Here is an 11835-nt window from a genome sequence, read left to right as displayed (position 1 = left end):
TTTTTTAGGCAAAAATTCAGGAAAAAATTCAGGAGAAAATGAAACAAGATTTTGAGTGTGATAATTTATATCTTTTATATTAAAGAAAAAGCCTAGAATGTATGTGAATAAATTGGGATCAGTAAATGTCAGATACCATGTAACATCAAACGTTTTCAAAATTATCCCGGTAAAAGTTATTTAAAAGTATTTCGACATATTTAATCTGTTGAATACCCTTCCAATCTTTTAAGCTTTAAGTTAATTTTGATTTAAAACTTTCTCCTCTTATACCAGAATTTCCAGAAATTTTTCCATTGTTTCTGATAAAGAAGATTCAGTGACAGTATGGTTGGCGCATGCTTGTTTATTCCAGCCTCTCTGATAAATATTTTCACACCATTTTTTATTTGCCTCGTTTTGATGCTTATATTGTGGCATAATGACAGGATCAAAAGCAACGATAGGTCCTTGGTAGACTTTCATATTACAAGTGCATGGCATTGTTGGATCAGCTGACGTTTTCCAGTCAATATCCCATGATAGATAGACAGTCATTCCTGAAATAGAATAGAAATGACCTCAGTTGACACTTTCATTAAAAATCTTTGGGATTAATTTTGAAACAACTAGAAGTCAATACTAGAGAGAAGTCCTCTTTTGGTTTAACTCTGAAGTTTCTTTTTGTAGAAAAGTAGATGCATTTCAAAGGCTGAACCCTTACTTAAGCTTATTTCATTATGAGTCATACGATTTAGATTTAGTATCCATACACGCATAGTGTGCAGAGGGGTCCAGCCCCCAGCATTTTTCAGTTGGGGCTAAGGAAAATAGCCCCGGCTAAATTCTAGAAACATAGCCCCCGCCTTCACAAAACAAAATATCAAAGAATCTTTGCATACAAATTCTCGATAAATTTATTGCGGCGCAGGCAAAAATTTTTTTCAAGCGGGATAAAACCTTCCCCACAGCATAGATTTTTAACATAATTTAAAATATCTTCAACCTATCAGCTCTGCCCCACCAGGATTCTATTACACAACACTCGCCCCCCCCTAGAAAGCTAGCCCCAGTATTTTTTGAAAAATACAGCCAACAATCAAGCAAAAGTGGCTTAGCCCCCCCCCCTAAGCACAGGGGGAGGGGTGTATTTTATGTACAGGGGGTGGAAGATATTTACAAGGGCAAAACTTCCAGCAGAATAGTTAAAGATTTTAAGGGGAGTGTTTATTTCAACTGCGGCTGACGAATTAGTACAGTAATGGGCTCTTCCAGAAAAAATCCGTTTATTGGGGGTGGAGGATATATTATTTTTTTCATGAATTACCCCTGGACATTTTGATTTTTAACCCCCTGGACACGGGTTATACCCCTGGACAAACATCAAATCAACCCCGTGGACACAAAAAATTACCCTTGGACATTGGAATTTACCCCCTGGACATTGCAATTTTTTGGCATTTTTTTAATACCCCTGGACAATTCATCCTCCACCCCCCATGAACGGATTTTTTCTGGAAGAGCCCAATGCCTAAATATATCAGAATTGTTTTTCAGTAATGTCGGCGATTTATTTTCAAGGTTGCTGTTAATTAAGAAAAAAAACATAAATCAAGTTATTGGCCTTTAAAGTTGACATAAATCATAAATTTTTCGTTAGATAAATCCTGTTTTGTTTTTTCCGCACATACACTTTAGATTTTAAAAGCATACCTTTTGGGAACTTAAAACTTTTGGAGCCACCATTGAATTGTTTACAAGAGACAGTCTTAGCATCACCAGAATTGAAAGGAACCTTGAAATAATTAGTAAACCATCTAAAAGCTTTAATTCTTCGACTTTCACCACCACCTCCAGGTTCTTGTGGATCCTCACCATTGCATTCTTTGTTGATAACCAGAGATGTTGGTCCAAATACACCACCTATTAAGATCAAACGAAAAAGAATGATCTAACTACGGTGGAGTCTCCATAACTTGAACGCGCACGGGGAACACTACTCTGTACCAGAGTGTATCTCACGTTTATCGCTTCGTAGTACACTCTGTGCGCATTGTCTGTTTGATAAAAAATTCCCGAAGGGAGACCTCTGCGATGGAGTATGATTTATACTTCTCTCACCGTCTCCCCTCCCTCACCAACACTCCATCGCAGCGATCGGTTTGAAAAATCTCAAATGAGAAAAGAGAATGACAACAGACCTTCTACGGCAATGAATTTCGAAATTAGTCGAAGATACTAGGTCTGTGTACAGACAAGGGGAACACATACTTGTTGGAGTTTAGGAAGTTTCGAGTTATGGAGTAAGGTTTATAGAGCATTGTTAACTGATAATAAAACTTGTTCGAGTTAGGGAGACATTCAAGTTATAGAGGTTCGAGTTAAAGAGACTACACTGTAGTTAACTCTCTCTTATTCAAACCTCTTTAATTCGAATCTCCCTGTAATTCGAACTTAAAAATATGGGTCCCTTCAGTTGGACGGATGAGCTGGAGTTTTTACAAGCTGGGATGCGATTTTCTTTGTGTGTATTTTACGGAACAAGCACACCCGATATGTTATACCTCCATATCACTATTATTTCCAAAAGATCTACAACCCCAGGTCCCGAGGTCCCGAGTTGAGCTATATCACTATTATTTCCAAAAGATCTACAACCCCAGGTCCCGAGGTCCCGAGTTGAGCTATGTTCCCCTCATCCAATAAAACCCACACCCCCAGGTCCCGATGTCCCGAGTTGAGCTATATCACTATTATTTCCAAAAGATCTACAACCCCAGGTCCCGAGGTCCCGAAGTCCCGAGTTGAGCTATGTTCTCTTCATCCAATTAAACCAACACCCCCAGGTCCCGATGTCCCGAGGTCCCGAGGTCCCGAGTTGAGCTATATCACTATTATTTCCAAAAGATCTACAAAACCAGGTCCCGAGGTCCCGAAGTCCCGAGTTGAGCTATGTTCTCTTCATCCAATAAAACCCACACCCCCAGGTCCCGAGGTCCCGAAGGCCCGAGTTAGTTCTCTTCATCCAATAAAACCCACACCCCCAGGTCCCGATGTCCCGAGGTCCCGAGTTGAACTATATCACTATTATTTCCAAAAGATCTACAACCCCAGGTCCCGAGGTCCCGAGTTGAGCTATATCACTATTATTTCCAAAGGATCTACAACCCCAGGTCCCGAAGTCCCGAGTTGAGCTATGTTCTCTTCATCCAATAAAACCCACACCCCCAGGTCCCGATGTCCCGAGGTCCCGAGTTGAAGAAATCAGCGAGTGCGCACGAAGGAGAAAATACAGTGAAGCGACGAAGCGACCTCGTGGTATACAGAAACAAAACCATGACTTTATATAAAACTATTGTTGTCCATTTTGTTAAGGATTAATCTAAATAAATTTAATATAAATGATCAAAATAAAATTAAAGATATATTTTACTATTTATTTATAGTAATTGTTTGTTTTTACTTCTTTTGTTGAAAATAAAAACATTTCTGATTTGGTCATAGTGTTTTATGCATCAGCATGGTCAAAAATCTGAAAATCTGAAATCGAGAAGCACACTCGCGAAAAAACTGGATAACTTCAAGGAAAACTTACTTAATCATTAAAATCATTAAAAACGTTGCTGGACTTGACCGAACATTGGACTTACTTTTCTTTGGAATTTTGGATATTTGAATTGATTATATCACGTTGCTGGACTTGACCGAACATTGGACCTGGGGTTGTAGATACTTTGGAGAGTGTTGGCACAGTTCAACTCGGGACTTTGGGACCTCGGGACCTGGGGTTGTAGATACTTTGGAGAGTGCTGTGATAGTTCAACTCGGGACTTCGGGACCTGGGGTTGTAGATACTTTGGAGAGTGTTGTGACAGTTCAACTCGGGACTTCGGGACCACGGGACCTGGGGTTGTAGATACTTTGGAGAGTGTTGGCACAGTTCAACTCGGGACTTCGGGACCACGGGACCTGGGGTTGTAGCTACTTTGGAGAGTGTTGGCACAGTTCAACTCGCGACTTCGGGTCCTCGGGGTTGTAGATACTTTGGAGAGTGTTGTGACAGCTCAACTCGACTCGGGACTTCGGGACCACGGGACCTGGGGTTGTAGATACTTTGGAGAGTGTTGGCACAGTTCAACTCGGGACTTCGGGACCACGGGACCTGGGGTTGTAGATACTTTGGAGAGTGTTGGCACAGTTCAACTCGGGACTTCGGGACCACGGGACCTGGGGTTGTAGATACTTTGGAGAGTGTTGGCACAGTTCAACTCGGGACTTCGGGACCACGGGACCTGGGGTTGTAGATACTTTGGAGAGTGTTGTTATAGTTCAACTCGGGACTTCAGGACCACGGGACCTGGGGTTGTAGATACTTTGGAAAGTGTTGTTATAGTTCAACTCGGGACTTCGGGACCACGGGACCTGGGGTTGTAGATACTTTGGAGAGTGTTGGCACAGTTCAACTCGGGACTTCGGGACCACGGGACCTGGGGTTGTAGATACTTTGGAGAGTGTTGGCACAGTTCAACTCGGGACTTTGGGACCACGGGACCTGGGGTTGTATATACTTTGGAGAGTGTTGGCACAGTTCAACTCGGGACTTCGGGACCTCGGGAACTGGGGTTGTAGATACTTTGGAGAGTGTTGGCACAGTTCAACTCGGGACTTCGGGACCATGGGACCTGGGGTTGTAGATACTTTGGAGAGTGTTGGCACAGTTCAACTCGGGACTTCGGGACCACGGGACCTGGGGTTGTAGATACTTTGGAGAGTATTGTTATAGTTCAACTCGGGACTTCGGGACCTCGGGACCTGGGGTTGTAGATACTTTGGAGAGTGTTGTTACAGTTCGACTCGGGACTTCGGGACCATGGGACCTGGGGTTGTAGATACTTTGGAGAGTGTTGGGGACGCTTGAGGTATATATCTTTCATTTACCTCCTATCTGTTCTGTATTTTATAAAGCAATTTCACTGTATACTATAGAAAAAAGTTCTATGCTGAAAGCATCTCTGATTTGTAAGTATCTTGTAAAAACTCCAGCTTGACCCCAGTTGGAAAGTCCTATAAAATACTTTCTCTAAATCGAATAAAACTTTTGGTTCCTTGAAGATCGAATTAGAAAGAGTCAAATGTAGATACAAATTATTGTATTATTGGGTGTCAACCGTAAAAATTTGTTCCTATTTGCTGAAAACCCAAAAGCTTTATTTAGCTTAGGAAAATGAAAGAATTTATTACTAACATTTGAGAAATGTAAAATATTTTCTCTCCAACTGATCACTTTCTTCACACCGATAAAAAACAAACTGAAAATTACTTTTATCTTAGATAGGCACCACTGCAATGAATCTACGCAGTTTATGTAGTCTTTAAGGTTTTTCTACATATCCTGACAGGGGTGGACAAATATTTTCCCATTTTTCCCAGGAGGCAAAAAGTTATTCTAAAAATAAAAGACTGATTTCAGTTCGTCCATCGTCACTTTAAGGTATTATAAATTTTTTTTGCAAGGGTATTATTTGTAAATTTTTGCCATTTTCAAAAATTCGACTTGAAAAGATTGCTCCATCCCCCGGTATGGATTTTTAATGGGACAGCCCAGTACATATACTGAATTACCATTATAGTCTGTGTCAGGTGACACCCAATTTCCGACAACAATATCATGCATTGCGGGTTTTGGACTTTGTGGCGTCATATAAAACCATAGAGATGCCAGGATACTCAATGGAGGGTCCATCTTGGTGATGACGAGATTTGGATTTTTTAGAAGGTCAATTGGCTGTCCTTGATGTTTGATGTTGTTTTGAAGTAACCAACGATTGAATAAACCGTAATTGAAACTGTACGAGATTTGGATAGCACCACGACCAAAATAACACCCCTTAAAAGAAGAAAGAAATCCTTAATATCAATTTAGGCTGACACATATGCTTATGTCATGTTTAGGAACTCTGCAAATGTGAGCCTTCTTATGCTTATAAGCGTTATGCTTATAATAAGAAAAACATGTAAGTTGAAAGGGTAGAGTTTTAACTCTGAGTTTCAACACCTAGGACCTTAGGATCTCAGGATCCAAAAGTTCAAGAATGGTTTTTCATCCTCGTGTTCTTATAATATAAGATCTTCTTGTGAACAGACACCCCTGTCTCAGTGACGAGTTACCGGCTTCCATGCGAATGAGAGTCCTGTGTATAGTGTTTTCGATGAGAAAAAGAAATTTCTGGATATTTCTTCTTTGGGGCCAATCTCAACCGATGTTTCCAGTTTCTGTGACACACTGGTATGCACGAGAGATTATATTAAGGATTTCTTTCAGTCAGTAAGAAAAGACACTTTTTTATTCTGCTACTGGCAGTTTCATGCCATTTGGCGGCAATCCTCAGGCAACTAAAATTGATATTAAGGATTTCTTTCAAGTTGTCATTTTTATCTGTTTAAACAGGTTTGAAAAGATTTGGTAGAGGTTAAGTAAAAAAAAAAAGACTTTCCATGGTTTCCTACATTCCTCTACTCCCAAAATCTGAACAATTTTTTTACAAAATCTCTGAAATTTCACTAAAAACTTGGCTCGAGGTGAATCACAAGCATGATTCATAAGCATATAATAAGCATAACATATAATAAGCATAGCCTGGATGCTTTGAGAACTTAAGCATACACGAGCTTGACCAAGGGGCATACACTTGCTTATAATTTAGAGCGCTTCCAAATAGAATTTCCCTTTTTTCTCAAATATTACGACCATGATTGCAGCATGTAACAGATGCATGAATCTTATAAAATAGGCTAAGTAAAAATGATGTATGTACCTTATACCAGTCGCCTTCCTTATGCGAATTACATGGATAGAAGTACGTATTATTGAAGAAGTGATTACAATAAAGTGCATTGAAAATACAATGGACACCATCCTCAACATTTGCACCTTGATTTTGAACCAAAGATGAGACAGGACCTCCTTCAAACCAATTATAAAATCCACCACGATAAAAACAATCAGACGCTTGATCTTTAGGTAGCTTGTCGTAGAGATGTGCATCATTTTCGCCCGTTTCTTGAACGGCGTGTGCAAAAAATGCAGCCACATCGCGACGAAAGGTCTCATTTGCGGTATAATCGGTATTTAGTTTAGTCCCGTTCGGGTTCTTTGTAACGTATTCATTACCAAATTTCGGGAAATATCGGGCTGCTATTTTGAAGGCTTCGTAATTGTATGGGGAGCATTTATCTGGTCCCCAACCGAGATTCGATTTCGGGAAAAGATCATTGAATACGCTTTCAGTAAACCAAGTTTCGATTCCTGACGGAGGACGTTTGTTTGGGTCCGATGGTTCAACGCACGGCTTGACAGGGCCATGACCAAATTTCTGTGGGTCAGGACATTTGATAGCATTCGTTTGGTGGGTAGATGAAAAGACTCCTAAAAAAGGAAATAGTTATCTTTTTTTTAAGTCATTCAAAAGAAGAAATCTGTTCAACATCACCATGGATATCTTGTTAGTTAGGTAAACAGAAATCTTTCCGAGAAGCACTTCAAAAACAAACAAGTTTCGACCTCTGAGGGGAAAAGGTTTGTATAGAGTGGGTGTCATTGCGCTACTGTCCTAAAGAGGAAAAATTCGATTGGATAAAACAAAAGTAAGATAACCTAATAACCTAAAATCCCTCATAATTTGATTAAAACTTAAAGTCAAGTAGAATTATGTTTTTTATTTGAAAAAGAAATGTTAATTGGCTAAAACAGGTTCCTTGTCACATGTCCAGAAATATAATTACGCCCACAAAGTAAATACCATCTGATGGTATGAAATCTTTAGCCTGTATCTTCCTTCCATTTTCCTTAGCGAAGCCTCCATATCTTTATGTCTCACTCTCACTTTCTTCCAACTCTAAATCTCTGAATATGAGTTCTTATACGTTTCTTACGTCAAAATTCTATTGTTAAATATTTCCTATCTATATAGGAAATATTTGTTAAAACGGTAAAATTTCTTCTCCTTCTTCTTCTCCTTCTCCAAGTCTAACGCTCGGTTTTGGTCAATTTCGTGAGTTTGTACATGAGTCTCTTTTTAAATCAAGCTCCGGCGGTAAAAACAGTATGATGTTCTTTTTTCGAGGCGGAAGACGTCATTTTTCGAGAAACGTCTGTGGTAAATATCGGTACGGCGCTCTATTCTCCTTGTCGATCGGGCAACGTCGGCCGTTTCAGAAGCGTATTGTCGATCGTACCATACTGCTCTGTTTCTAACTGTCAAAACAAAGATGGCAGAAAATAGACAACAACTTTTGCTCTTTCGCTACTTTTCTTTGCTTGAATTGGATCATGATTTTTGTACGATTGTCACAAGGAATGGTCGATAGTGAACTTTTCTTAATATTCCTTTCTGGATTTGATGTTTCGTTTACATTCTGTTGGTTTTTGGCTGGAATGAGCTGGAATGAGAGATGATACAATCTCTTTGGTCTTGGAAAAACAGGACATTTTATCAACTTTCACAACAAACTAACTTCAATTTTGTTTGTATATTTACATAAATCGTACGAAGGCAAGTGACTTTGAATAAATCTGACCATGTTATGCCTGAAAAATTACTACTTGCAATAAAAAGTTTGCACCCAACGAATGCAATGCCCACAATGCAACAATGGGAATGGTTGATGAACTGATTTTAGCTAAAAATTTAAACATGGAGCAAAATTGACTGGTTAATGATTGAATTTCCCTTGGTTTTTTTATCTACAACAATGAATTAACTGCTGGGGTTAGTGACAGTTAGTGAAAACTCGTTGCGGTTATAAATTTCAAATTTTAAAGCTGATAACCGGATCCGGAACACACAAGGCCCCAATATGAAGAATGTTATGTTACTATACTTGTTTAAAAGTTTTATTACATTGAATATGGATGTAAATAATTTGAAATCACCTCACATCACACATGTATATACAATTAAAATTTTTCTTGAACTTGGAGATTCTCTTCCCCGCGTGCATTTTAAAACGTGGAAAACTTTAGTTGTGAATTTGGAGATTTTCGTACTGTCAACTGCTCCAACTTGGGACTATCTGACAAAACATGGGACGGCAATTTGGCCACCATTTCACCGAACCTCCAAAGTCATTTGATTTGAGTTTTTAATGAACGGCGTATTAAAAGATGGCAAAACTCGCGCGGCAAGTTACACACGCGTTATTTGTTAATCCCATCGGGCGATAGGCGGTTAGGTAGCCGACGTTCTCTAATTCTCCAATCGGCGCTATCAGTGAAAGTTATCGTGACATGTTATGAAAGGAAGTATGATTGATAAACTTGGTGGAGTTATCAAAACAAATTTGTTGTCAAAGAGATTTAACAAGTTAGTGAAAATACAGACCAGATATCAAACAGTCCCATGTTTCGACCAATCGTCCCAAGTTAAAACAGTTGACGGTATGTACATTTAAAACGTGGAAATTTTTGTGATAAATTTGGAGATTTTCTTACACGTGCATTTAAAACGTGTAAAACTTTTGTCGTGAACTTGACATTTTCTTCCACATGCATTTAAAAAATGAAGAAAACTCAAATAATTTCCTGGCATGACAAATTATTTTCTTTTCTGACATTTTTTTGGAAATTTTGATTGTTTCCAAGTATGTGACATTTTTTGCTGTTGCAGCATGCTTTTGGAAATCATAAAATGGCTTCTGTTAGGGAAATTTTTTCCTATCAACATTCTTTCAGATTATGAAATGTTTCCCACTATATAAAAATTAGATTTTTTTTTTTTTTTGCATTCTGTCGTAAAATATGAAATTGTTTCCCTGTTTTGAAAGATTTTTACTTTTTAGCACGTACATTATTTCAAAAAACTCCAAAACTTACTTTAAATTTTTACATTTTTTACAATATTATGTATATATATATATGAAAGTATAATGCAAAATATTTCATCTCATTTTGAAAATATATAAAATTTTCTTTGGTTTTCTTACTGTGAAATATTCTCCTTTTTGTCATTCTTTCATTTTACATATTTGCCCTTTTTGGCTATATAATATTTCTGGAAATCAGCGCTTAAAATAATAATTATATAATCAGGTCTTTTGTAGGCTTCTGCTCATCCTCTAGCGAAAAAGTTTCTTATAGATATAGGAAGTATAAGTCTGCGAATCAGACTAGGTCTTTTGATGTGTTCAACGCAACACTCTACTTGGCGGTGCGACGCCGGGTGACCGCTAGTATAATACTAAAATCCATTTAAAGTCCACCTAACGAAAATTAAAGTTCCAGCCAATTTGATTACTGCATTGTTGTTCTCAGTCGGGTTCAGCTCGGATATATTCCGTGATCCGTAGCTTTGAACCTACAGTCATCTTATGAATAATCCTGTAAATACTGTCAATAACATAAATGGAATTTTGAAATTCTTAGGGACTTGTGTTGCTTTATGTTATCTGAGATTTAAAGCACTTTGAAATCTTTTGAGGGCATTAATTATTATTTTAATATTTGTAAAGGAAATATTTATCCGCATCTTTGCGGCTCTTGTTTCCTTATTAAAAGATTGTACAGTAGACTCTCGCTTATTCGAACTTTCTATCATTCCAACTTTTTTAAATTCGAAAATCTGTTTTTCGAAGAAATAACATTCCCCGTTCGAGTGTAAAATTAATATCTTGCTTTTGGAAAAGAATTATAGACAAAAAGATTCGGAGAATCTTAAACCATCAAATTTTCTCTTTTAAAAAGTATGACTTACCTAGAATTAGCAACAGTAGCCATCTCGTAATACCAACCATCCTTTAGGCTTAACAAAATTGACGCCTCAAACAGCTGTGTTGAACCACTCTAATGTAATCTATCTCATATACCACTCGAACACCATCATCATGACAAAACGTAATACACTTCTATGTATCATGTGGATTTGTTTGCATGATAAACATTAAATCATATTTTGTTTGTTTCAATAATACTTGCAAGCATCTTTTAGTGGGATGACCCAATAAATTTTCGGTTATGTATAGACGTGAATTTATATGTCGAAATCTGTTTTTTTTAGTTGAAAGTCGCCTTTTCAACTGAGTCACACGTAAGTCCATGAAGCGAGTCCTGTTCGTTCCTGTCCAACAATTGTTGTCATATTTTTTATTAGCTAGCCTGAAAGATAACGACAGTTACAGTATAGTTATTTCATCACAGTTTGAATCTTTTGGAAAAATGTTCAGTATTCTTTTTACAGCCTATCTTGTTTTGAGCCGCACCTCTTATAAGATGCTTTCCCTACGATACAGGAATCGATGGATCGCTTTATAACAAAAACTACTAGACCTTCTAAGTTTTTCTTTGGACGATTGATTGGTCTGTACCGCGGGTATTTAACATGGCAGTCATTTTTGGACCGGTATTACTCCAAAAATTTACCCTGCGCCCAAAGAGTATATGTCAAGTGGATACAGATTTGACCAAATTTTTTTTCAATTTTGAAGAATTTTTGATCAGATTATCATCAAGTGACATTGCAAATTACAGGGTTCAGACAGACCTTCGAAAATAAAATTCCCTGAGTTTCCCTGAATTTTAATCAATTTTCAAAGGTTTTTTCCCTGAGAAATTCCTCATTTTAGCTATTTTTTCCCTATTTTTCCCCTGAGTATCAAGCAAACCATAAAAACTAAGCAGAGTCAAAAGAGATGTATCTTTAAACAAAAGGCACACAAATCAAATGGTAAACCTAAGGTAAAAATTAAAGCTACAAATACTGCATATGAATAAACACTTTAAAACTAAAAATACTTTTAAATCTGTTTTTTCCATTCATTCTTCAAAAAATAAAATTCCCTGAGTTTCCCTGAGCAGACTGGGAA

The 11835-nt window shown here is 37.8% G+C and overlaps 1 protein-coding gene across 1 annotated transcript; it reads right to left on the bottom strand.

The window, feature by feature from the left end:
* Nucleotides 1-52: 52 nt before the first annotated feature.
* On the bottom strand, nucleotides 53-11134 carry LOC136798601 (uncharacterized). Its single transcript, XM_067055235.1, has 5 exons — nucleotides 10728-11134; nucleotides 6795-7405; nucleotides 5602-5866; nucleotides 1693-1902; nucleotides 53-539 (listed from the first exon to the last, which is right to left on the bottom strand). The coding sequence occupies exons 1-5, from the start codon at nucleotides 10765-10767 to the stop codon at nucleotides 268-270; spliced, it is 1398 nt and encodes a 465-aa protein (XP_066911336.1). The 5' UTR covers nucleotides 10768-11134; the 3' UTR covers nucleotides 53-267.
* Between the last annotated feature and the right edge of the window lie 701 nt (nucleotides 11135-11835).

This window comes from Clytia hemisphaerica, unplaced genomic scaffold (genome assembly GCF_902728285.1).
Source record: "Clytia hemisphaerica strain Z4C2 unplaced genomic scaffold, Clytia hemisphaerica genome assembly, whole genome shotgun sequence".
Taxonomy (NCBI): Eukaryota; Metazoa; Cnidaria; class Hydrozoa; order Leptothecata; family Clytiidae; genus Clytia; species Clytia hemisphaerica.
This window is presented reverse-complemented; position numbering and strand designations above follow the sequence as displayed.